Source organism: Anolis carolinensis, chromosome 1, assembly GCF_035594765.1.
Source record: "Anolis carolinensis isolate JA03-04 chromosome 1, rAnoCar3.1.pri, whole genome shotgun sequence".
Classification (NCBI taxonomy): Eukaryota; Metazoa; Chordata; class Lepidosauria; order Squamata; family Dactyloidae; genus Anolis; species Anolis carolinensis.
In genome coordinates, this window is record NC_085841.1 from 47596736 (window position 1) to 47624591 (window position 27856).

The window sequence follows — 27856 nt, forward strand, 5'->3', positions numbered from 1 at the left end:
GCAGTGGCTCCAGTCCTTCCTGGAGGGGCGGTCCCAGATGGTGTCATTGGGGGACACCTGCTCGACCCCACAACCATTGTCTTGTGGGGTCCCGCAGGGGTCAGTACTGTCCCCCATGTTTTTCAACATATTCATGAAGCCACTGGGAGAGATCATCTGGAGTTTCGGGGTGAGGTGTCATCTGTATGCAGATGATGTCCAGCTCTGTCATTCCTTCCCACCTGTCACTAAGGAGGCTGTTCAGGTCCTGAACCGGTGTCTGGCCACTGTGTCGGACTGGATGAGGGTGAACAAATTGAAATTGAATCCAGACAAGACAGAGGTCCTCCTGGTCAGTAGCAGGCCTGAACAAGGTATAGGGTTACAGCCTGTGTTGGACAGGGTTGCACTTCTCCTGAAGACATAGGTTCGCAGTCTGGGTGTTCTCCTGGACTCATCGCTGAGTCTGGAACCCCAGGTTTCAGCGGTGGCCAGGGGAGCATTGGCACAACTCAGACTTGTGCACCAGCTGCGCCCGTACCTTGGTAAGTCTGACTTGGCCACAGTGATTCACGCTCTGGTTACACCCCGTTTGGATTACTGCAACACGCTCTACATGGGGCTGCCTTTGAAGACGGTCCAGAAGCTCCAACTAGTACAAAGGGCGGCAGCCAGATTAATAACTGGAGCAGCATACAGGGAGCGTACTACTCCTCTGTTAAGCCAGCTCCACTGGCTGCCGATATGCTACCGGGCCCTATTCAAAGTGCTGGTCTTGGCCTACAAAGCCCTAAACAGTTCCGGTCCAACTTACCTGTCTGAATGTATCTCCTCCTATGAGCCTACGAGAACTTTAAGATCATCTGGGGAGGCCCTGCTCTTGGTCCCACCTGCCTCACAAGTGCGGCTGGTGGGGATGAGAGACAGGGCCTTTTCAGTGGTGGCTCCTTGGTTGTGGAACTCCCTCTCCAGTGATATCCGGCAGACTCCATCCCTTCTGAGTTTTAGGAAGAAGTGACGACTTGGCTTTGTGAGCAAGCGTTTGACGAGTGAATTCTGTTGGCTTCAACTCGGTCCGTTTTAAGGTTCATGTACAAGGTCTTGTGGACGAATGGCTCAGGTATTTTATATTGTATTGTTTTAAATCTATTTATTGTACTTTGTTAAATTATCTAATTGTTTTAATTGCTTATGTTTTATCTTTTTGTATTGTATATTGGCATTGAATTTTTCCAGACTGTGAGCCGCCCTGAGTCCCTTCGGGTGAGAAGGGTGGGATAGAAATGATGGAAATAAATAAAAATAAATAAATTCTGTATGGCATAATATGAATTCACCATTATGAGCAAAGCTCCAAAGAAAGTGTCTGAAATATTAAATTTTCGCTTTAGTACATTTGTCTTTCAAAAGAAGATAAGCTCCAGACCTTCTGCTGTTTTTTTCCAAGTGACTGCTTTTCAGTTTTTCCTAATAATTTACCACTACACTTTGTTTATTTGTTTATTTATGAGGTTGGGTGCGGGTTCAGTTCTCTGAATTCTGAGAGATTCATTGTAGACTAAAAAGGTAACCCATCCAAGTTTGTGTTGCATGTATCCAAATGAACATGGAAGGAAATCTATTGGTACATTGGTGATGTCCAAATAACACAAAATGAGACCTCTTCCTGGAATTTATTTCTGCAATGAATAGAGCAGCTTCTTCCAGATATTTGTATTTATTTTCCTCTCTCCCCTTTCCTCCCATTGTTACTATAGCATCATCTGTTGTTATTTTGCAAGCTGAAAGAAATGAGGTTCTCCTCAAAGTAGTCTGTTTAGGACTACTCTGTTTAGGAGGAGCCCCTGGTGGTGCAGTGGATTAACCCCTTGTGCTGGCAGGACTGATGATTTGAAGGTTGGGTTGCTGACCTGAAGGTTGCCGGTTCGAATCCAACCCAGGGAGAGCGTGGATGAGCTCCCTCTATCAGCTCCAGCTCCATGCGGGGACATGAGAGAGTGCAGCAGTTTCTGATGAGTCTTACATTCTGTACCATGCATTAAGTCTTGTAAACCAAAGATGAGCAATGAAGGGAAGACACTAACCCCATTTTCCACACCCATCCCAGACCTCTGATGCTTCTTCCAAAACCAGAAGTGACCAAAAGTTTCAGGCCCTCAAAAATATGGTGGCCTAAATTAATTTTAAATTGAATAAGTGCACTGCCTAGGGGCATCCAGCTATCCATTTTTAGGCTGAATTAATACCTTATATAATGTTGAGACCCCAAGAGCTGCACTAAAGACTTGTCAGTCCACATATTTCCCATTCCTGTTCTGAACGGTGAGCTCTTTGTTCACAAATAATAATAGATTCATCACATTAAGATAACTATAATATGCCTGGAAGCTTCAGTATAGGACAGGGTATAAGTAAAAGTCATAAATATTCTTATTATTATTGCAACTGCATGGGACACTGCTTTTTCGGTTGATGCTATTAATTTGTTTTTCCCCCTTAGTTCCTCCAGTAGTGGAGCCAGTTTTCCAGGATATCCGTCAAGCTGTGGGACGCAGTGTCACCCTTCGCTGTACCATGCTAAAGGGAAGCCCAATGAAAGTAGCCACTGCTGTCTGGCGATTTAATGGGAGTCTGCTCACGGTACCTCCAGCAGAGCAGCAGGACTACTCTGAGTATAAGGTGGACAGTTTGAGCCGGGAGACAAGTGGCAGCTATGAATGTAGCATCTCCAATGATGTTGGCGTAGCAACTTGCCTCTTCCAAGTGTCTGGTAAGTCTTCCCAAGAGAGCCCCTGTGAAAATGTGGAGCTCTACAATCCATCTAATTTTCCCCAAGTTACTGCAAAAGGACTCCATGGGTGACTTAAGCAAACAGGAAGAAAATTATCAGGGATCCAATGTACCTTTTTGTGAAATCACTGGAGACAGCCTCTTCCATCTTGGGAATCAATTTTTTAAAAACTGATACTATTCCAGATAATGAGTATTGTCTGTTCTGCTTTTATTTCTGAATTTGTTATAAAACTTGACTTTGCAGTCAATACAAGTTGAATAAGCAACAATTAGTCTCCAAGGTGGTTCTGAATCTCTGGCATACACAAAAAATTAAGTCAATAAAAATAATAAGAAATGCAGTCTCAGAAGTAAACATCAATATTACCATTCTAAGTTAATAAAAATAAGCATTGAATCATTTCCATTTAATTATAGTAGAGAAGAATGGCTGAGGCTTGTAATTAGAGTGGGATGAAGTAGCTTGGAAAAAACTTGTATATGAGGAAAGAGGAATGCCACTGAAGTACATTGGATCCCTTGGCTTTTTCCTGGTTATATAGCTGTGTGCCTCCAGGCAAATAACAAAAGAATGAAACATGAGGCCTATCTACATGGGCCACAACCCTGAACTGCGCCAGAGAGTGATACTGGTTGTCCAGGTGATGTCCAGGGACTTCCAGCCTCCAAACTGGGGTAAATCCAGTTAATCTGATTTTGTCCCGCATTATCACAAGCCAGAGAAACTCCAAAGAATCCCCAAAGAAACTCCAAAGAATCCCCAAAGAAACTCCTAGGGCTTCATCTACACAGGCCACAAAATATGGGACTGGTCTGGAGTAACAATACTCCAGACTGGGCCCAGAGGTGACTGCACCATCCGTCTCCATCCCACTGCATCATCAAGATGGAGTCCCGACTATCCATTAGGACTGAACTTGGTTCAACCTCACTGAGCAGTCATACCTAGCTTTCTCATTTTTTATTGCCTTGTCAGCAGCCACAAAACTTTGGAAACCTCCTGGCTGTTGCTGGGCACCTTTGCCCATCACTGATTTCATGGTCCTAAGGAAATCCACTGATTGAGATATTTTACTACAGAAACATCTTTTAGAATTTTAGATCTAAATATGTTTTTATTATATATTGTTAATGTTCAAATCTAAATGTTATTTATTTAACACTGCAAGTTTAGTGTTCTAAGGTCTGGGATGATTAATTTTAATCTTTTCATCATTTATTTTTGTTATATGCTTACAGCAGAGTTTCTCAAACTGTGCTCCTCCAGATGTTTTGGACTTCAACTCCCACGATTCCTAACAGCTGATAATCTGGCTGGGATTTCTGGGAGCTGAAGTCCAAAACACCTGGATCAGCACAGTTTGAGAAACACTGGCTTACAGTATCCCTATAAATTAAAACCTGCAACAGAATATTAACAGCCCCTTGGCTTCCTTTAGTTAGTCTATCCACTTGTAATGTGGTCTTCCTCTTTTCCTTATGCCTTCAATTTTTCTGAGCATTGTTGTTTTCTAATAAGTCATGTTATCTCATATGTCCAAAGTATTAGGGACTCAATTTAATTACTTTACCTTCTAGTGGAAACCTTTCAACCCATTTATTTGGTTGGTTTTTTTCATTGTCCATGTAACAAGTCAATACATAGAAATCAGGAATACTATGACATGGATAAGACTTTCTTTAATATGTAACTATAAATATTTACACTTGAGAATTTTATCTAGTTTGTTTGTAGCTGCCTTTCCAAGTTTTTGTCTTCTGATTTCTTGACTACAGTCACCAGAGTATTAGCACTTTTCAATAATTTTGATGGCTTTTCACCAATATTTAACTTACATAAATATGTAACCAACATTTTTGTTTTCTTAATATTGAGTTATAACCCTGCCATTTCATTTATTTGTTAACTTTTATCCCTGGTCATTTTAGTTTTTGGTATTTCCTGCTAGTAAGTCTTTTAATGTCTTAAAATATTGGTGTTTTCTCCTCCACTTTGTGCACTTCCTTTCTCCAAGTCTACCAGTAATTCCACTTTCCATATGGTATGTTTTGTGTGATAAGGTGATAACAGGTAGCATGCAGACGTGTCTGATCATCTTGACTACCATTTTGTTTGTCCATATTCTGTCTTAACAGTAGTCCCTTATTTAGAGTATGTTTGTCTTGATGTTTAAGACAATCAACTGTTGTGGATTTTTTCTTCTTCATGATCTACACAAGCTTTCAAATAAACCATAAAAGACAGGTAGATTCTCTTTTGAAATTATCTGATGCCCTGTTATTAGCCAGTCTGTTAGCAATGTGATCTTTAATACCTTTTCCTTTTAGAATCCAGCTTGTACGCTTTTCATTTCTCACTTCACATATGATGAAGTCTTTGTTGTAAATTCTTGAACTTCACTTTGCTTGCATGACAGTTTAATGGCTTCATGGCTACTATGATCCCTGGTGTCTTCTTTCTTGGGAATTGGAGTGTATATTGAGCATTTCTAATATATGGACCATTATTTTGTTTTCCATTTTTGCTGAATGGGTTCTGTCTCCATAGCTTGAAATAGTTCTATTGACATGCCATCTTTTCCTGCTGATTTATGTCTTCCAAGTGCTTTAAGAGCAGCTTTCTCTTATTTTATAAAACTAGATTCTTCATGAAAAGGTTCTACATTACTCAGTCAAAAAGTTCCCTTCATTAATGAAAGTTATTGCTTGGAACAAGAACTGTGCAGTTAAATTTGCTTTTTTTGTTTGTACTAGAAGATATTAAGCAGTTTTAGCATAACCAAGTATGAACTCCACATCAAATCAGAATTGCTCAATTCAAACCATCCCGAGCAAATTTATTCAGATTATCTTTAGAACCATTAAAATTCTACAGGATCTAAGGCTACTTAATTCCATTACTCACAATTCTTGCAAATGATTTCATGTGTTATTTGTTTGTTTTTCCTATGTCTTTTTTCTTTCTGCTGAAGCACACTGCCTTTGCTCCTTTCTACTGAGGTTCTTCCACTGGTTATATGGACACTTCCTGCCACTTTTAAAGACATTTCTAAAATGGGAAAATCACTCTTGCCCCCAGTTCATAACAAGTCCAGGCATTCACAATCTAGTGCATTCAAATGTATTGGACTCTGGTATCTATCATCCCAGTCAGCATGATGACTGTGATGTCAGAGAATGGAAGGGTTTTTAGTTTATCTAGAAAGCATTAGATTGGGGGGAATTGCCATAATGTGGTCTGTTACTTACTCCATATACACATGGATAAGTCTACACATTTTAGTAAAAAAAAATCAAACCAAAAAAACCTGTACGCTTTAGCCACAAGTCAGTGTGAATAGTGTATCTTAAATCTTCTTTTAAAACAAAAATCATCCCTTTCTCTGAGTCAAGTAGCATGAAGGTCCATCCTGGGAGGACCTTTAAAAAGTACTGACTTCCTCTACCCTCTCCACTAGGGCTCCAGTCTTTTGTATTTTTGAATGCTCGGGCAGGGAAATAGCATCAACCAGGGACAACTGGCCCTCTGAGGGAACATTGGTGCGTTCCCTGCTCTATGAAACAACCCTCGAGTTATTTATGAGTCATATCAAAATCTATAACTTTTAACCCTAAGCCTGCCCTCAATTTATACATGAGATCAACTTATACATGTTTATATGTTCTCTCACGTCAGGTTTATCTTCTCCTGAAAGCAAGGGCGACTCAGTAAACTACAACACTTCCACCTGTGTTTGGTTGTTATATACAGAAGAAGGTTTCTAGATTATAACTTTGATTTGCCCGGAAGCACACAAGTCAGATTTCTCTGCACAATAAAACTGTAGGTGGAAGCTCTGCTGTTTATTTGGCTGCTCCTGCTTGCAAGAGAAGTCAATCAGGAGCATACACCAGCACCACTCCCTTATTCTCAGCAGCACTGGCTGTAAAGAATTTGTTATTCATGATGTACAAACATAGCTGTTGTCTTCCAGTCTAAATATTTTGTCATGTTTAGTTGCTGTCTTCACAGACATGTTTGTCTCACTATATATAGACAAATGTACACATTTAAAGACAGCATTGGGCCACTGTGTTCTATCTTTCACATGATGAGAGGAAGATGCTACTTGCTTTTTAAATAATGGAATTGACCATCATGTATACAAAGACATATTTGGTGATACATTTAAGCTAAGCAAGTGTACATTTAAGCTAAGAGGCCATAAAAAGGAACCATGCATTTAGATACTTGCTATTACAGAAAACACCAGTGGCAATCCTTTTTGGAAGATGTACCATAAATCAGGTCCAAACAATAAGTGTCCCTGAAGTGTACACAGTTGTGTAAATGCAGATGGATATATAGCAAGGCAATTTTGCCACTAATTTATTGAGTTGAAGAACAGGCAGCAACATAAATCTGGGCATAGAGTCAAGAATATAGGTTTGGCTTACAGGGCCTTTAGTCTAAGAATACTGGAAATCCATGGTACTTTTGTGCGATTTATGGCATGCACTGTAGATTGGCCACAAGTCCATAAAGTTGAGAATTTAAATTAGTTACTATGTACTGTTTACCCTAATACCGGTATCTGATCCATTCCTTATGTAAATGCTAGATCCCACAGTTTGTATCCCAAATAACACTTTGGAAATGGAGATCAGTATGTTTGAAGATGCAATATTATTATTATTATTATTATTATTATTATTATTATTATTATTATTATTATCGTCGTCATCATCATCTTTACTATTTCTCTCCCACATTTTCCCCACTTTAAAAGAACAATATAAATCAAAAGGATACATTTGAAGAGTAAACATTATAACAGTATTAAATTTTTCACAGTATTAAAACAATTCAAACTTCACATTAAAAGAACAAAATGCAATTTAAAAAAGATAAAAAGCTATTAAAAACTGTTTCATTAAAACAATACAGCACCCTCAGCTCATTCTTTTAAAATACCCTTCTTTAAAAGAATATGTATTAGTCTTCTGATGGAAGGACACCAAGGAGAGAAACATTTTAATCTCTCTGGGAAAGGATTTCCAGAATCTAGGGCGGTGGTTCTCAACCTGTGGGTCCCTAGATATTTTGGCCTTCAACTCCCAGAAATCTTAACAGCTGGTGAACTGGCTGGGATTTCTGGGAGTTGTAGGCCAAAATGCCTGGGGGCCCACAGGTTGAGAACCACTGATCTAGGGGCAGCCACTGAAAAAGCCCTCTCATGCTCCCATCAGCCATGCTTGTGATGGTGACAGGACTGGGAGAAGGGTCTCTCCTGATGATCTGCTATCACCAGAGTTGTATAACTTCATGCTTTCCTCCCACCACCTACCTTCCACACAAAGCCCTTCCCAAGACATAGAAACTAGGATGTTTGGCAGAAAGCAGAGTGACCTGACACCCACTTTTTATTTTTATAGGCTTTCTGTGTTTCTTTATGTGTTTCTTTATGTGGGTTGGTGTACATGAAGAACATTCAATCACTATTTCTCACAACATCACCATTATAAAATATTCCATCAGTTCAGGCTCAAAGCTACGGACAAATATTCCCAATATAACACCTGTGAACATAGACACTGAGAAGATTATTGTACTTCCAACTCTCCAAGAGTGCCTCCATTGCATGTTTATAGAGACACATCTCTCCTCAAATGATACAGTATGGGGAAACATGCAGTTGAACAGTCAGGTTTTTTATTATAAATTCCCAATTTCCTCAACATGACACTACAAATTCCTCTGTCACATATGTTTTTTAAATGGTTGAAGCGACACTTCCCATTTTGATGTCCCCATTTTAAATCCAGTCAACCTCTGAATTTTACTTATGCACTGAGAAAAGTATATGGCTGTTGCAGTTGCAAGGGATGTGTCTTCCATTCGTCAACAAGAAGGACTACATTTGTGTTGCTCTTCATCTGCTCCTTCCTCTATCTTTCCAGCCGCTAATTTTCCCAGCTGAATTCAGATTCTTTGATGCTGGTTTCTTAATTGCTAGATAGAGTCCACAGATTAGAAATTAAGGTGCTAACCTAAAATCAAGAGACGTAAGTATCTCATTACTAGGTACTGCCATATCCACCTTATCTCAGTCACCATTATAAATGAAAGAAGAGATAAATAGAAGTGAGAGTGCTTGTTTTGTTTATCTGAACTTGAGCCTAACAAGAGCTTCAAGTTTGGTTCTGAGAGTTTGGTGCTTTTTATTAGGCTGTCAGTGGATATTTGAAGGCAATAACATGATCTAAAGTTTACAGAAGTGGGAATGAGGGGATTCGTCAGATCTTGGAGAAGTGACTTTTTTGGACTCCCTGAGGGATAGAATATTCAGGGAGTTGGTGGCCAGAAAGTCACAATTCTGAGCTCTGTATTCAGTATGAACTTTACACATCAACATATGTGATGTTGTGAATATTTGCTTGCTTCTAGGGATGGATTCTTACCCTCGGCACCTCATTTAGTAACAAGTTTCCTTTACGTCTTCTTCTCCCTTCTTTCCCTCACCCTATTTCTCTACTTTCTACTTCTTAGGCAAAGCATACAACCCAGAATTTTATTATGATACCCCTAACCCCACCAGGAAGCAATCCAAGAACTACTCTTATGTCTTGCAGTGGACACAGAAGGAGCCTGACGCTGTTGATCCCATTCTTAGTTACCGGCTGGATGTCCGTCAGGTAAGACCGACACAGTGTTCAGCCTCTTAAGCACCAGCCTTTGGACTGTGAGCCTGCAATGATGAAAAATAAATGCTTATATTCTATTCAAACTGAGATCACATCAGCCTCTCCTAGGAGGATAGGAGTTGCTATTTGCAAAAATAAGCTAGAACTGAGGTCATGGCCCTTCCTTTCCCATCTAACCAAGATAAGAAACAAGTTGTATGGTATAGCCCTCATTTTAAAGCCTGATGTTGTAAATGATTGAGAGCAAAGAAAACCTGCTGGCCTCCCCTTGGAATTCACATGCTCTGCATTCTGAACAGGATTGTAACAAGAATAAAAGCTTGTATTCATTAGTAGATATTGTCACTCTTATAAACCAACTGTTCAAATGAGTAGATTTTCAGATTCTTCATTTTCAACAAATAAGGACCATAAGCTAGAGAGCTCTTCTGCCTGATATTGAGGAGGACAGTCGTAGGCTGTTCGTGTTTCAGAAATATTTCATCAAGTTGTCATTATAATAGTGGAATATTATTAAACTGACCTTTTTACACAGGGCTAAAATTGGCAGCATGCCGGTTTAGCCCAGGTCACCCATAGAACCCTCTGGCTCCCATTAAATGATGCCAGAGCGGCTCCATGGGTGAAGGAGGGTGGAGCAAGTGCATGCCACCCGTGTTGCCATTGGAATCCATGAGGGAAGCCACACGCTCTATGCTTCCCATGCTTCCCCCCATGGGATCGCCCTCAGCTAAAACTGGGTGATGCAGGGCATGGGGCACCGGGTCCCCCTCTCCGATGAAGTGGAGCAACTCCGGCAGCCGTGTGACAAAGTCATTAAGGTCTGAACAAAGGAATTACATGTGATGACAGGGAATCTAAAAGAACCAGCAGGAGAAATGTTGTTATATATGCCAAGATATTTTATACCATTTGTAGAGGGATTTATGTGTTTATTATGAACATGAAATTGTGAAGCAATTCTAGAATCAGGAATTGGAAGGAAAGTGGGATCTAAATATGATAATGGTGATGATGATGATGTGTGAAAGGGCTTGTAAATGATTATTATGCTCGGTACCTTTGTCTTTGCTGAACAGAAAGATTATATGCAAAAACCATCGTATTGCTGAGTTAATGCCAGAATAGTTTTCCAGCTTTGGAGCATATGCTAGGAGGTTTAGCTTCAAGTTAGCACTCTAGTTTGTTCTGATTGGCAATTTGATGTGTAATTCTAAATTGGAAGTTGATAGTGTAAAAGTACAGAATACTACCCACAGGAGTTTAGACATGAGTCTTACAGAATCTTTTTACTGTTGTTTTCCTTCTTTATTGGGCATAAGGCACACTTCACTAAAAGTGATGTGCAACAACATAGATTTTAAGGTTAGTGCTTGTCATGGAGCTGGAGCACGCTGGAGCAGTTAACAGGTTAGGCTGATAGTTGGAAGTAAAAGATTATTTGCTTTATGTACAAGATAGAACAATTTAAAGGATTGGAACACCTCTATTCTGTAGGTCAAACAGAAGATCATCTTCCATGCCTTTCTTTGTGATGCTTTGTTCTCTAGAGAAAGGTCTGTTTCTATATAGTTTCTCATACAACACAGAACACATCATCAGTACTTAACAAATAATAACAATTTTAGCAATACAGTACACAAGGGAACATCTTATAATGAAGGTTCTTTGTCAAAAGGCAGCTTTACTATATGCTGAGATCCGCTATCACAATTTTCAAGTAACACTATGTGAAGATTAAAGGCAGATTGTAGGGCAGTTTTGATGGAGGACTCGGGACAGATGAAGTATGGTACCTTTGTTTGGTTCTGCTGTTAGAATGGATAGCTTAGCTTCAAATTTAAACTCCACTTCAACATTGACTAATGCATGTTTCCTTACCAAAATCGCAGTTTTTTCTTGGTCTGTGCATAAATGTTTTCTGTATTACTTCAAAACTCTATTTGGAAGATATATCTCTATACATGTCAGGATCCAGGCTGCAGAGCACCAATAACCTACACAGAGGCAAGAATCTATCTAATATCTTTATTAAAGAAATATATAAAGTCAATAAAAACAAGTGAAGAATATAGTTCAGAAGCAGACCTTTCAGATGAGGTCAAATATAGTCCAGAAATGTATTGTCCAATATAAGATATTAGAGTCCAAAGTTATAATCCACTTGACCGAAACACACACCTTGCCAAGCAATAGTGTGGGGAATGACAGGGTCTTTAAGGTCCAAAGTAGCTTGACAACAAGGCTGGAAAATAGACTTGATTCTTGGCTAGATCAAAGCTTGAAACGAGGCAAACATGAAACAAGAACTGAGTCCAGAGAAGTCCATGAAACAAGGCAAGGCTGGAAACTTGATCCGTGAAACAAGGCAAGGCTTGGAACTTGATCTGGGAAACAAGGAACTGGGGTACGAAGTCCACACACGATCTCTCTCCTCAAGCTGAACATTTGACTCCGCAAGGTTCCCCTTGCGGCAAAACTCCTATATAGGGTCTTGTTTTCCCGCCAACAGAACACTTTCCCTGGAGAACAAGAAGCGAAACCCAACTCTGTCCAGATGCATGACTCCTTAGAATTTCCCAAGGGAAGCAGACCTAATCAGCTAGTTGTCTGGCTGCGATTCTGAGACTCCGGCGATTAGCCTCCCTGATTCCTCTATCAATATTATAATTGTCCTTTCGGGAAAACGGGGGAGAATTCTGCCCAAGGCTTGTTTGGTTAACTTCCTGAGGACAAACATCCTCCAGGTGGAGAGGCTCCGATTCAAGCTGACTTGGTGGAAATCCCATGTTTTCCTCCTCGTCTGCCACAATAGCACTAGGAACGGGACTACAAGGCCCATGAGACATCACACTATCCCCCTCCTCAAGGCCCCTCTCCAACATGGCCCCTCTCCTCGAGTCACGGGGCCGCGGTTTGGCAGGGTAAGCGTGATGGAAGCGGCGGACTAAGTCGGGGGCATGGACCGTGGAAGCGTCTTCCCAAGAGCGTTCTTCGGGGCCAAAACCCTCCCAGTCAATGAGATACTGAAGGCGGCGGCGATGAAAGCGAGAATCCAAAATGTCCTGAACCTCGAATTCCTCCTCCCCGTCCACCAAAACAGGGGCGGGGGCCGGCCGGTCCACATCGGGGCGTACCCCATCCGCCGGAAGGAGCAGGGAGCGATGAAACACCGGATGAATGCGCATGGAGCGCGGAAGTTGGAGTTTGAAAGTCACGGGGTTAAGTTGCGCCACCACTGGGTAGGGACCAACGAAACGGGCATCTAACTTCCGGCAGAGACTGTGGGAGGGCAAAAAACGAGTGGACAACAGAACCCGATCTCCTACCTTGATCTCGGGGCCCGGCTGGCGATGGCCGTCAGCGTGGCATTTGTAGTCCTCCTTGGCTTGATCCAGTTGCTGGTGCAAGAGTTCTTGTACTGCTGTGAGTTCCTGTAGCCAGTCCTCCGCTGCAGGGACTTCTGAGGTTTCAATGACAGAAGGGAAGAAACGCGGATGGAAGCCGTAGTTTGCAAAGAACGGTGTTTCTTTAGTTGAAGCCTGGACACCATTGTTGTAAGCAAATTCCGATAGAAGTAATAGGGAAGCCCAATTGTCCTGTTGATAGTTTACATAACAGCGAAGGTATTGTTCCAAGGTGGCATTGGTGCGCTCAGTTTGCCCATCCGTTTGGGGATGGTGAGCTGAAGATAAACGAGAGTCTATGCCCAATAGTTTCTGTAGTGCTTTCCAGAAACGAGAGGTGAATTGAGATCCACGGTCAGTGACCAAACTCTTGGGCAATCCATGTAGTCGAAATACATGCTGAAGGAATAAATCTGCAGTCTCTTTGGCCGTGGGGAGACCATCGCAGGGGATGAAATGGGCCAACTTGGTAAAAAGGTCCACTACCACTAGTATCGTGGTAAATCCAAGGGAGGGTGGTAGGTCAGTGATAAAATCCGCGGAAATTATCTCCCATGGGCGAGATGGAGTAGGAAGGGGATGCAGTAGCCCTGACGGCTTCTCCCTTCGTGTCTTGGAACGCTGACATACCGGGCAGGTATTGACATATTTCTCCACATCCTTGCGGATCTTGGGCCACCAGAAATCTCGTAGGATCAAGTGCATGGTTTTGAAAAGTCCAAAATGCCCTGCTGGCTTGCAGTCATGACACAGATGAAGTGCCTTTTCTCTGCCTGGACCTGGAGGGATGTAAACATGATTCCTGTAGCATAGTAACCCATCCTTAAGTGAGAAAGGGAAACGTAGTCCTTGGCAAATCTGTTCTTGAGCCCAGGCATCTGCCTGCTGACTGGCTCTAATTTATTGAGCGCAAAGGGGTTCTGGGTTAGAGGGAGTTGGTTCAATTGAAGTGGATTTGGTGTTTCCCACTGTGAGCGTGGCAAAGTTTTCGGGCTGTAGCAATCGAGACTCGGAGGTCTCTCTGCGTCCTGCAGCATACTCTGGTTTCCGTGATAGAGCATCTGCCTGCTTGGTCTGAGCCGGGGTTACATAATGGATCTGGAAGTCAAAAAGTTCAAAGAATAAAGCCCAGCGCTGCTGCCTTTGATTTAGCTTTCGTGCGGTCCTTAGGTGTTCCAAATTTCGATGATCAGTATGAACCTCAATGGGAAATTTGGCCCCTTCTAACCAATGTCTCCAATTTTCAAAGGCTGCCTTTATGGCCAAAAGTTCTTTCTCCCAAATAGTGTAATTTCTCTCTGGGGCTGTTAGTTGACGGGAGTAATAGGCACAAGGATGAAGATGTTCTCCCACTGGTTGCATGAGTATAGCCCCAATTGCCACATCAGAGGCGTCAGCCTGCACAACAAAAGGGGTTTTAGGATCAGGGTGCTGTAGAATTGGCTGGGTCGTGAATAACTTCTTTAGTTGCTGGAACCCTTTCTCTGCTTGCTCCGTCCAGCGGAAAGGCTGTTTCCCACGGATGCAGCTGGTGATTGGGTCAGACCAGCGGGCGAAGTCTGGGATGAATTTGCAGTAGTAGTTTGCGAACCCCAAGAAGCGTTGCACTTCCTTCTTGTTGGTTGGAGCCCGCCATTCCAATACTGCTGAAACCTTTGCCGGGTCCATGGAGAGCCCTAGTGGCGAGACGCGGTATCCCAGGAAGTCTACCTCTTGTAGATCAAAGGCGCATTTTTCTAACTTGGCATATAGTCCATGATCCCGCAATCGTTGTAGCACCATTCTGACGTGTTGCTCGTGTTCCGATTGTGATCTAGAAAACACCAAAAAATCGTCCAAATATATGATCAAGAACCGATCTAGATAATCCTGGAAGATATCGTTGACAAAATGCTGGAATGTTGCGGGAGCTCCGGATAATCCATAATTCATGACTAGGGACTCAAATAATCCGAATTTGGTCTGGAAGGCGGTTTTCCATTCGTCCCCTTCTCTGATGCGAACTAGATTGTAAGCCCCCCGGAGATCCAGCTTGGTGTAAACTTTGGCCCCTCGGAGCCGGTCTAATAGGTCTGAGATCAAAGGCAGGGGGTAGCGATTCCGCTTCGTGATATTGTTCAATGCTCTATAGTCCACAACCAAGCGTAGGTCCCCTGACTTCTTTTTCACAAACATCACTGGGAAAGCAGCTGGGGATTGAGAGGGTCTGATGAACCCCTTGCGAAGGTTTGACTCTATAAACTCCCTGAGAGCTTCTTGCTCTGGTTCAGTCAGGGAGGTCAGATTCCTCCCGCAATCGGGGCCCCCTCCACCAAGTCAATGGCACAGTCATAGGGTCTATGTGGGGGTAGTTTCTCGGCTTCCTTTTCATTGAAAACATCCCAAAAGTCCTAATATTTCTTGGGCAAGGTGATGATGGGCTCAGCGTCCGTGGCATGACAGACCTTGGCTACTAGACAATGGTTTTGGCAATATCTTAAGGCAAACTGTAGTTCTCTGTTGGACCAGGAGATGTTTGGGTCGTGGAGTGTCAGCCATGGAATTCCCAAAATCACAGGGAAGTGGGGAACCTCGGTAACGAAGAAGGAAATTTCTTCCATGTGTTCCCTTATCCACATCCTGGTGGGTTCAGTCCATTGGCTTACTGGACCTGTCTTTAGGGGACGGCCATCTATGGCCTGCACCACCCGGGCATTCTTGAAATCATGATATTGTAATCCCAGAGAGTCGGCATACTCTCTATCGATGAAGTTGTTTGTTGCCCCTGAGTCTATCATGGCATGGATCATGATGGGTCCTTTTTTCACTGACCACAGCATGACCACCAGGAGAAATAGGACCCCGGTTTGCGGCTCTTGAGTGGGGTTTTTGACCGGGTTGGCGAGCCTCTCTACGCCCGGTCGCTGGCTTCCCCCGCCGGCTTTGCTCCAGCCGCCTTGGCCGTCTCCGCGGAGGACGCCGCCGCCAGACGGGCGGCGGGCTTCCTTTTGGCTGGACATTCTCTGGCGAAGTGGCCCCCGTTCCCGCAGTACCAACACAGATTCAAACGTTGGCGGCGGGCCTTTTTGGCAACATCTAGTCTGGGGCGCACATTGCCCAACTGCATCGGTTCCTCCTCGCTTCCCATGGGGTTTGGGGCTGGCGGTGGGAATCTCCATACTGGACGTGGTTGAACACTGGCAGAAGAGGGGGGTTTCACTCCGGCTCTTCCACTCTGGCCTCGGAGCCACTGTTTTTTGTTGGCTATTAGGGCTTTGGCTCGTAAACACTGGTTGATGAGTCTCTCAAGAGTCCCTGGAGGATCCACCTTAGAGATCTCTTCCTGCATCTCGAAGTTGAGGCCCTCGCGAAACTGTCCTCTAAGGGCTATATCGTTCCAGCCGGTGCTCTGAGCCAGCACCCGGAACTCGGCTATGTACCGGGACAACGGCCTGTCCCCTTGGAAGAGACGCCGGAGTTTATGGCCGGCCGCCTCCTCGTCGTCTTCGATCCCCCAGGTCTTTCTAAGGTGATTCAAGAAATTTTGCGCCGAGCTTAGGTGCGTGGAACCTGCATCAAACAGCGCCATCGCCCAATTGGCCACAGGCCCATCTAGGAGGCTGTAGATCCACGCCACTTTGACATCTTCTTGAGGAAATTCAGCTTGGCGGGCTTCTAAGTACGCCTGGCATTGGCGACGGAAAACATGAACCTTGGAGGCTTCTCCAGAAAACTTGGTTGGTAGCGCTAGGGCAGGGAGACGCACTCCGCGTTCCTTCAAGCCCAGTATTTCTCCCTCCTGCGTTCGGAGAGTATCACGGATTCTATTGAATTCTTCTTGGGAAATGGTGTAACTGGCCGGTTGAGCCTCCGCTCCGGTTCCTGTAGACATTCTGGCCTTAGGTTGTTTGGTGCTTAAGGTGGCGGAGTCAAACTGTCAGGATCCAGGCTGCAGAGCACCAATAACCTACTCAGAGGCAAGAATCTATCTAATATCTTTATTAAAGAAATATATAAAGTCAATAAAAACAAGTGAAGAATATAGTTCAGAAGCAGACCTTTCAGATGAGGTCAAATATAGTCCAGAAATGTATTGTCCAATATAAGATATTAGAGTCCAAAGTTATAATCCACTTGACCGAAACACACACCTTGCCAAGCAATAGTGTGGGGAATGACAGGGTCTTTAAGGTCCAAAGTAGCTTGACAACAAGGCTGGAAAATAGACTTGATTCTTGGCTAGATCAAAGCTTGAAACGAGGCAAACATGAAACAAGAACTGAGTCCAGAGAAGTCCATGAAACAAGGCAAGGCTGGAAACTTGATCCGTGAAACAAGGCAAGGCTTGGAACTTGATCTGGGAAACAAGGAACTGGGGTACGAAGTCCACACACGATCTCTCTCCTCAAGCTGAACATTTGACTCCGCAAGGTTCCCCTTGTGGCAAAACTCCTATATAGGGTCTTGTTTTCCCGCCAACAGAACACTTTCCCTGGAGAACAAGAAGCGAAACCCAACTCTGTCCAGATGCATGACTCAGAATTTCCCAAGGGAAGCAGACCTAATCAGCTAGTTGTCTGGCTGCGATTCTGAGACTCCGGCGATTAGCCTCCCTGATTCCTCTATCTCTATTATAATTGTCCTTTCGGGAAAACGGGGGAGAATTCTGCCCAAGGCTTGTTTGGTTAACTTCCTGAGGACAAACATCCTCCAGGTGGAGAGGCTCCGATTCAAGCTGACTTGGTGGAAATCCCATGTTTTCCTCCTCGTCTGCCACAATAGCACTAGGAACGGGACTACAAGGCCCATGAGACATCACAATACAACATATTTCCCGAAGTTCTCTTGTAAACCAAGGGAGTGGAAGAGAACAGCTTCCACTAGCTAGGCTAGGCCTTTTGAAATGTGCCATCAGATATAAAAATGTAGTTCCACAAAAATGTGCAATTAAAATGTGCACTTCAGAATTCAAGTCATATAGCAATTGTGTTATATTAGCTAATATCCGAAGTGATTGTTAGCTGAAGTAAGAAGACACTGATGACTGTGTAAAAAGTGTTGACACAGGTGAGCAGTCCAGGCTCATCTAGAACCTTAATCAAATATTTTAATTAATTACTATTTATTCAATTAAATACCACATTTATTTCCAGTGCCATATCACAAAATCTCAGGATAGCAAACACACTCAAATTAATATAAAACACTTTAAATTGTTTAAAGATTCAGAACATAAGGAGTAAATTAAGAATCTAAAAACGTATTAAGCAATTTAGCAATGAAAGCATTTTAAAGTTGTTTTAAACAATTATCTAAACTGCAATGAAGCCAGTCAATGCCACCAAGGGACAGGCATTTCACAACTCTGACACTACAGCAGTGAAGTCCATCTCTGATATCTTTACACTGTATATTGTTCTAACTGGTTGGATATAGAGGAGATCCCCTCCAGTGCTCAGGCACTCACAGATAAGAGAGGGAATGTTTTCAGAATCAAGATCCCAAGTCATGTGGGGTATAAATAACATCATAAGCCTCTTGAATTCACACTAGAAACCCACTGTTTGCAAGTGTCACTTCTTTAAAGCTATGTGTTTCTGTTAAAACAGTGACGTTTTTATAAAATGTTTCTATCATCACTCTAACTGTTGGGTTTTCCACTAATTGTGGCTTCCGACACATCTTCAGGACAGCTTTATATAATCAGCAAGTTAGCAGAACATTAACTATTGTGGTTGGGTTATCCATATTACTGGTGGACAATAGCTAGTGGTCAGCTAAAGCTAGACCCATTTACTACAGGCCACAGAGTTCACCTAAGTCACCAGTGAAAAAGATGGATCAAGGAGTACTCCCAGACCATCTACTTCCATCTTCATCCAGGGCAGGTTGCTTGGCCAGCTCCCAGAGCATTAACTTACACGATTTCCAGTTTATTGGGTTTCTTCTTTAGTTTACTGGCCTTCATTTAGGATCTCATTCAGCATCTGCACAGCCATAGCTGTGACAAGCAGACCAAGTGGTCTGATGAATTCAACCAACCAAACATTTCTCTTGCCAAAAACAAGCCATGCAAAGTTTCTATCTAGTGTTCACTGATGTTTCCAGGAAAAAGGAAATCATTCTAGAATGAATTACCTTCTTGCTGTCAATATTATTCAGAGGACAGTAATGCCAGAAAATATCCTATATAACATTTTAAAAAAATAAAAATGGATGCTCTCTATGCATCTGGGTTTTTTCTCTCCTTGTGTGTGTGTGTGTGTGTGTCCATTAGAGATGAGCGCGAAAATTTTTCCTTTGTTTCCTTTGTGCTGTCATTTCGTGTTGAACGATCATTTGCACGAAACGACAGACTGCATTTTCATACGAAACGATAGGTGACGTGATAAGGAAAGCCGCACAGTCATCGTGCTGGCTTTCGTTTTCTGCCACATGGGCTCCATGGCTGCAATTCACTTCCTCATGCGCCAATTGGAGGCCAAGGAATCACTGAAGTTGGCTGGGCAAGGAGGGCAGGGAGTGTATATAATGGGAGGACTGCTCCCAAAAGCACCATTTGCTGCCCTTGCTGGGCTGTGGGCTGCTTGGGTTTTGCTGCTGTGCTGTCTCCGGTTGGGCTGGGCCTTGCCTTGGTATTTGTCTGGTGGGCGGCTTGCCTTCTCTATGCCTTCTTGCCTCTGGTGAGAGCACTAAGTGGGGAATATTGGGGGATTTCGGTTTTTGGGGGTTTTTTGGGTGGGGACTGGTTGGTGGGTGGCTGTTGCTTGCCTCATTTTGAAACATTTTCCTTTTCATTGGGTTCTTTCTTTCCATCCTTTCCCTTCTTCGTTTATCTGCCTGCCTGGCTGCCTCAGTCCCCCCTCCATTCCTTTGGGTGTTTTATTTTTATTTAACATTTTTGAAAGCAAACACTTTTTGGGGGTTTCATTGTAATCCCCCCCCCCCCAGTGCACTGCTCTCTGCTTTGCCTTGCCGGGGATTGGGGAACAAACCTGCATGGGGCTATCTGCATGGCTGTGGCTGGCTGCAGAGAAAGCTTGTTTTAAAAATACTTTAATAACAATATCAAGTGGGTTTGGATGGGGAACTTGTGTGTAGTTCAAAATCCTTTTCTTCCTCCGTCCCCCCAGTTGGTTATTTATTATTATTTGTTTAAAAATAAATAAATAAATAAATAAATTCAAAAGGAAATAAATAACTTCTGCTTGGGTTAACTTTCCTTCTATCCATTTCTTTTACTCTGCCTTAGTCCTTAGTCATGTTTTTCATTAGCGAGACGAAAATTCATGTTGTATAGGTAGCCAATTTTCGTTAGCAGGACACAAATACAAAAATGAGACGACAAAAATGAAACTACACAAAACCCCTTCACTTATCCCATCCCCCAACCACTCTACCCTACCCTATCCCTTCCCTGAGCCCACCTATTATGAGGCCTTTTTTATTTCTTTTAAGAAAAATCTTAATAAAGACTACAAAAAAAGAAAAGAAACTACACAAAACAAACAGCAATTCCATACAAATCCACAACACTAGTGTCCATCCTTTGTTCTAAATAAAGTTTTCTTGAAGATAATATCACTTATTTGAAGTTTAAGTGTTCTGAGGAGCTTCTAAATGTCATGAATGTAACTGTAAGAAAGTCACTGATAAATTACCTGTTGTGAATGAACCAGACAGCATTCTTCTAGTTCATCTCTTGCAGGAAGGCTGTATTTTATTTTTTATTTTCCTTTACACTGAGGTTATTCTCTGTGCTTCTTTCCTCCAATGTTGATGTGCACATCTTCATTCTCTATTATCTTTCAAAAACCCAATAAGGAGAATAACTAGATAACTATTTCCCCCCATCTGCACCCTACAACAGAATTTGATTGTGTGGAGACATCAAACTGTGCCAACACAAATGGCTCATTAAGAACAAAATGCAAGAATTTTGAAGTGCATTTGTATGTATATTTATTCGGAAATATTATGCTTTCAACTGAAATTCTCCTTTGGAAAGTGTGCTCACGATTACTTTATCTGAACATCCTATTTGAATGCCTTTGCAGATTTGAAACTGTAAAGGTTTTATGTGTTGTCGAAGGCTTTCATGGCCGGGATCACAGGGTTGTTGTATGTCTTTCGGGCTGTGTGGCCATGTTCCAGAAGCATTCTCTCCTGACGTTTCGCCCACATCTATGGCAGGCATCCTCAGAGGTTGTGAGGTATGGAGAAAACTAAGCAAAGAGGTTAATATATATCTGTGGAAAGTCTAGGGTGAGAGAGGTCAGTGTGAATGTGTGTAGTTAATCACTTTAATTAGCATTGAAAAGCTTATCTGCTGTCTTCTTCCTGCCTCTGGGGCATCCTTTGTTTAGAGTCGTTAACTGCCCTTGGTTGATTCATGTCTGGAAATCCTCTGTTTTCAGAGTATTGCTTTTTTATTTACTGTTCTGATTTTTGAGGTTTTTAATACTGGTAGCCAGATTTTGTTCATTTTCATGGTTTCTTCCTTTCTGTTGAAGTTGTCCACATGCTTGTGGATTTCAATGGCTTCTCTGTGTAGTCTGACATGATAGTTGTTAGAATGGTCCAGCAAGTCTACATAGGGACCACCAAACGCAGCGCCCAAACAAGAGTCAAAGAACATGAAAGGCACTGCAGACTAATTCAACCAGAGAAATCAGCCATAGCAGAGCATTTGATGAACCAGCCTGGACACAGAATACTATTTGAGAACACAAAAATGCTGGACCATTCTAACAACTATCATGTCAGACTACACAGAGAAGCCATTGAAATCCACAAGCATGTGGACAACTTCAACAGAAAGGAAGAAACCATGAAAATGAACAAAATCTGTTCAGGAAAACTCCCTTCCTCAGGTTGCTATTTCATCAATTTAAGTTAATATCTTCACAGGAATTTACAAACTAGATTCAAAAGGACAACAAAAATAGATATGCTAAAGTAGCACCCAGTTACCATAGCAATAATCATTATATAGAATTAAAATACTTTCTCCTGAGGGATAATTGGATCTGCTCAAGGACTTTCAATAGTTATAGGTCTGCAGATTTTTCAAATGTAAGCAAAGAGCTCGTGGAGGAGCCTTCCTTATAAAGATACATGTCGATTACAAGAAACAAGAGAGATCTAATCTGCACTTCTCCCTGTTTCTCAAATTCACCTATTAATATCCAAAGGTACACTTTTCTAGATCAACCCCTGATGGTGAATTGTTTGGTCAATTGTCTGATGGAATACAGGGTGGCAATATATTTTCTTTGTTGTTCACTACTCTCAAATCAGCTTCATCTTATGACTTATTGACTTGAGTGTTGATTTTACATTTTTTTGGGTGCGTATACAAGCTGGCCTTGACAGCCAGAGGGATGGGGTGCTAAACATATATTGCTGAGGTTGGTGCTGCCTTTCAGTCTCCTTGGAGAAGCCTTCAGCGTCGTCTCTGATCTCAACAAGGGTGCACCTCCTTTCACCACATACTGGGATCTATATTGATTGAGAGGAAAGAAAATACTCCATTGAAGAACTGCCAGTCCCCTGCAGCATTTTGCTTTGTGTTTCTTTGAGCTGTCCCGGCCAAATGCTGACCATGCTTATTAGCTTGTGAATGCTCATGATTTGCAGCCCTTGGGTTTTTGTTGTTGTTGCTGCTGCTATCTTTTTGTGCTAGTTTGATAAATTCAGGGATATCTGTGGGTGTTCATTTGGCAAAGACAAGCACTTGGCACACTCTTAAAAGCACTTTGCAATTCTATATGTCCTGCCACCGAATCAAACCTGTTTTACACACAAAATATTTTAGATTTTTTTTAAAAAAAGGAAGAGAATAAACATTAAGGTTATTTATGCCTTTCCCCATGTCTATCTGCCTGTCCACCCTCAGCTTATTTAAAGCCAAGACAGGGCTCGGAGTATTCTATTTTATTGTATCTCCCAAGTCTCCTATTATATACCAGGCTAAACACAAGCAAAATCCCATCTTGATTAGAGCAAGAGAAATCTCTCTTCTAGGCCTGCTTGCTGAACCAGATTGCACTTTAGATTAATTTGTACCGGACGACCTGGTGTGCCTTTTAATGAGAGAAACGTAGCATGATTGCGGGAGCTGGAGGGAAGCAAGAAATTCACTTTGTTTTGCCATTTCTTCTTCTCCATATTGGATAAACATTCCCTGCTGTCTACAAAACCAGTCTGAGTTCTGGCACCAGACATAGTTTGGCTCATGAAACAGACGGGCTAGTGTTAATGAGGCCTGAGTTAGTGGGAAGCTAGGCTCAATCACCGTAAGGATAGCAGGTAATGGAGTTGTTGAGACTTGCAAGAAACAAAGAGGGTGTTAACAGGGTTTTACTGGTTATAATTAGAGCAGTAGCTGAACTCTTCTGATGGCCAGTAAAATTGACCATGATTAATCCTTATATATTGGACTATACTTAATTTTAACTTTAAATACTTAACCAATATATAAATCAAAGTGGCATAAATTGGTATTTAACAGATATAGTACCTATTTTCTACCAGCACATAAAAGTTCCTGTTCTGTATTTCCTTCATTCCTTATAGTCACATTGGTTTGCCATTTATGTTTATTGGGAACTAAGATACAGTGCTGCCTGTCTATGTTGATAACTGGATCTCACAGCTTTTGTTAGCGTGCCTGACACATTTCCAATTCTGGAACTGTTAGCATTTTGGAAATGAGACATTGTCTTGAATCTGATAAGAGACACATACAATTGTATAACGTGTCAGTCTAAAAATACAGCCAATGATTACAAGGAAACATATTTTGAAGACATTCTTTGGGATACAGTACTCCATGGAAGAGGCTTTCCCTCTGTCTTGTTTGATAGGAAAATAAAGCTACTTTCATATCTCTCCCTGTACTATACAAGACTAGGATTCCATTGCACTAGACGTTTAAAGCTTACACTTTTGAACCATACCTTCCAAAAGTTCCCTGCCAACTTTGTCACTGGCTAAGCTGGCCTGGGGATTCTGGAAGCTATAATCCAAAAAGCCCCCTTTCCAAGTTCTTGTCTGAGTTAATTGGCATAGTGCAGCATTCATACCAAAGTCATGGGAACTGCCAGAAACTGAATATGAATCTTTTCCATGCAAAGCTGATGCTTTACTATTAAGCTATAGTCCTAAATTTAACAATGTTGAATACTGTCAAAGTCTTACAAAGCATTTCATATGCAGCTATCCATCTATATTATTTTACAATTACTTACATTATGTCCAGCAAGGACTTTTAAAAAAAGATTCTTCTTCAAGAAGTCCAATGAGAACTTTGAGACAAACTATAAAAGACATATGTTGCATGTCCTCTTCAGTTATTACCAAATGAATCATTGGCAGATTATGTCTCCCAGAGAAATGAAATGTGAGTTGTATCTTTCAAGGACTGACACAATGTTTAGTGTAGGCTAAAGTTAGTTCTTTGCTGATTTCATTATCAAAGGAAGGAATTTTAGCAATATGCTACCCACACAAAAAGCTTTTGCAATGGTGTAGTTTATGAAAACTATTTTTAGTTCAAAACCTTTTCAACACTAAATTCACGTGTTGTTCCTTTTACTGTAGAAAACAGCATTTATGGTACAGGAAATACATTTTCCTCACAAAAATGCTATTTTCTGTGAAAAATATATGCAGATGTTGAGCAGAATAAATCTTGTCAAGGTATCCCAGTGCTCAAGAAACACTTTTTGTTTAACCAGTTCCTTCTGATATTATTTTCAAAATAAAACATTAGGACCAACACATGGAAACTGCAAAGGAATTTATTTTAACTACATTCCATGAACAATTTTCCATTGTTGTGATCCTGCCATCCTGAAATGGGAAAAATCAGAAGCAACCAGAAAGACCACGTCTTGTTTGGTTAAAAAGGTTTTAGAAGGTACACATGTCTTGCTCTTTAATAAAGGGGATTCGTCATTCCTGTAAGCTTCTAGGACCAGCAATTCCTTTTCTGCCAGAACATTTTCCCCAATACCAACGGAAAGTAATGTGCCAAACTACTCTACGGCCCTGTACAGCTGAAACACTGAATTGAAAGAAGGACATTTGCTTTATGTAAAGTGCAGGAGCAACTGTCAGTTTAGATAAGTGTGTTGATGGAGCCACTGAGTTGCAAAATCACATGTGCGGCCCACAATTCATTACTAAATGAACCAATTATCATAAGTAGACTTATTGATTTGGTAATCAGAGATTATTTTTATATGCTGGGATGTGCTGGGAATTATTATAAAAACACTGAACCCCGGGAGAGGGGGGGGGGCTTCCAGATGTGAAGTTGTGTGAGCCTCTGCCTCCAGTAGCAGTATTCAGCTGTTTAGGAGGCAAATTGAATCTGATGTTTTGGACTTCAGCTGCCAGAATTCCTGACCACTGGACAAGCTGGCTAAGGCTTCTGGGAGTTGGGGTCCCAAAGAGCTGAAGGGCTGCAGGTTGTGCAGGCCTGGCTTTAGGCAACAGAGCCTTAGAAACTGCTGTAGCTGAGTGCATGGGTGGCTTTTTTTTCTTTTTGCCTGAGGGCAATGAAAAGCGGGACTACTTCATGTGAAAGACTCAGGTGATTGAATTTGCTTTGCAAACAAATAGCTTAACATTTTGTCAGCTCAAGGGGATTACTTGCTGTCTGTATGACTCCATGATCACCAAGGAAACAGCACCACTTGGGAGTGATATGACAGACCTGTGTCCACAACAGAGTTATTTTGAGGTTCATTGCTTGTGCTCATATCGTGCCAGACTTTCCTGGCAGCTGACTGGGATTTTCACAGGTTTTAAAGATAGAGGTCAGTGCTGAGTTTCTTTAGTGTGGCTTGTAAAGAACAGGGCAGAGAATGTTTTCCAAATACTGGTTTATAAAGACCAGGCACAAAGATACCCATCAGGCAAGATGGATCATGAAATAAAAATCGCAAAAGCTGACTGACCTCTTCCTTTTAACTAATGCAAGAATATAAGAGGAAGTAGTCCTGGGCTTTATAGACAGCTGGTACATTTGCATGAATATAAAGGAAACTAATGATTCCTCCATAAAGGAAGGATTCCTTAGTTCTTTGTTTTAATGGAACTCTGCAGTGTAAAGAAGGTTCCTGGCATTTGCAAAGTCAGTTAAGGCTCAAACAGATGGTGGCCCAGCAAACAAAACACAAAAGCCTAGTGCTGGATAAATGAGTCTGACAAAGCCTCAGTTTCATACCTTCCCCACCATTTCTCTTCCAGCATTTACAAAATTGAGAAATTAAACCTTCATGTTCCAATCTTGTCAACATTTTGCCATAGTAGGTTAGATAGTTGAATCAAGTCTAGATCAAACCATCTTTTCAGATCTTGGTTTCTTTCAGTACTACGATCTGGTTTTAGTTTAAAGCAAGAGGCAAATATTTCCACTCGCTGCCTAGCTGGAGGTGAGTAGGTGTTGGACACGTGCCAACACTTCCTTGATATATTGCTAAATGGGGTTTTAATGTTATGTCGAAATTGAGATGCATTACTTTAATTGTAGTAGGGTCAGTTTGTTTTCTTACTGTTTTTTTTCTGCATCCCAACAAGGTTAGAACCTCATCCCTTGAAAAGAATTGGTAAGCATCATATTACCATAGTGTTGTGTCCCATTTAGTTAGAAAGCAAATCGTATCATTTCTTAGATCCTATCATATGTTGTTCTTTCTTCTTCTCCTGAAACCAGCCATTTTCATATTTATCACCCAAACGAGTGCAGTCCCCATCCACTCCATTACAAAAAAACTTGGAAAAATACTTTTGGGATTCTTGACCTTTCCCTTCAATCCTGCTACTTTCTAGTAAATCCAAGGCACTGTTCTTAACCCAGACACCACTTTGGGAATACAGTAGAGTCTCACTTATCCAAGCTCCGCGTATCCAAGGTTCTGTATTATCCAAGGCAGTTTGCCTTTTAGTAGTCAATGTTTTTGTAGTCAATTTTTCAATAAATTGCAAAATTTTGGTGCTAAATTCATAAATACAGTAATTATTACATAATGTTATCATATACTGAACTGCTTTTTCTATCCATTTGTTGTAAAGCATGATGTTTTTGTGCTTAATTTGTAAAATCATAACATAATTTGATGTTTGATGTTATGATTGAGCCTCATGGCTCTGTTACTGACAGACGTGGGCGTAAGACTCCTCGAGAGTCAGATACTCTCGAGGAGCGAGAGAGAAAAAGACTGCGAGACATATTTGCAGCACCATCTGACGAGGAGTCTTTCGAAGGGTTTACGGAGAGAATGGAGGAGGGGCTGGTTAGCTCAGAGGAGGATGAGATGGATTGGACTCGGGTAAGGGAGGAAGTGGGTGCCACTGGCCATGATGGGACAGAAGATGAATGGGGACCTTCAGGATTAGACCCATGGCTTAGCTGGAGGGATGGGACGGGATCCACAGCTGGAGATGCTGTTGGGCGTAGTCAGAGGTGTTCCAGCTCTGACGAGGAAAGTGATGAGGAAACGCCCGGGTTAAGGAGGACAGCTGACAGTGATGAAGATTTGTAACTGGCATAAAATGGGGCTTGAGAGCAATTGCAAATTGCGTTGGGCAAGGTAATCTGGGCAAACGCTTGGGATCCGTGTGTGTGTGGGACGCTTCCCTGAAGACTTGTGTGTTTTCCTGTGCTGAGACCTTGACCTTCCGTCGTCTTCTTGACGGACGCCATCTCCTGCTTTGAGAACTCGGACTGAACTGACCACGGCTTGTCTTCCCCCCTTCTTGGACTTGGAAAAACTACAAACGTCTGCTTCTGGCTTTGATCTACGGAACGGAACTGGTCTACTCAACTGCTACAATCCTTGGCTGATTTACTCGTGTTGGAGATCCTGTCTGCTGTGTGTGTGGGGGAGCGACGCAAGTTACTCTAAGCACAGTGTTGGCAGCAGAGAGGAATCTGCTGCCAATTAGTTGCATTCTTTGTATCTTTTGTTCTTTGGCTTTCGTTTCGTTTATACCCAGGCTGA

At 42.0% G+C, this 27856-nt stretch overlaps 1 protein-coding gene across 3 annotated transcripts in view; it reads left to right on the top strand.

Moving 5' to 3' along the window:
• mdga1 (MAM domain containing glycosylphosphatidylinositol anchor 1) overlaps positions 1–27856 on the top strand; it is a 380665-nt gene that overhangs the window by 227345 nt on the left and 125464 nt on the right. For all 3 annotated transcript variants that reach the window (XM_008125164.3, XM_062973681.1, XM_016990606.2), the window contains 2 exons: positions 2480–2749; positions 9302–9447. In XM_008125164.3, coding sequence (XP_008123371.1) covers positions 2480–2749; positions 9302–9447 — 416 coding nt within the window. The remainder of the gene's footprint in view (positions 1–2479; positions 2750–9301; positions 9448–27856) is intronic.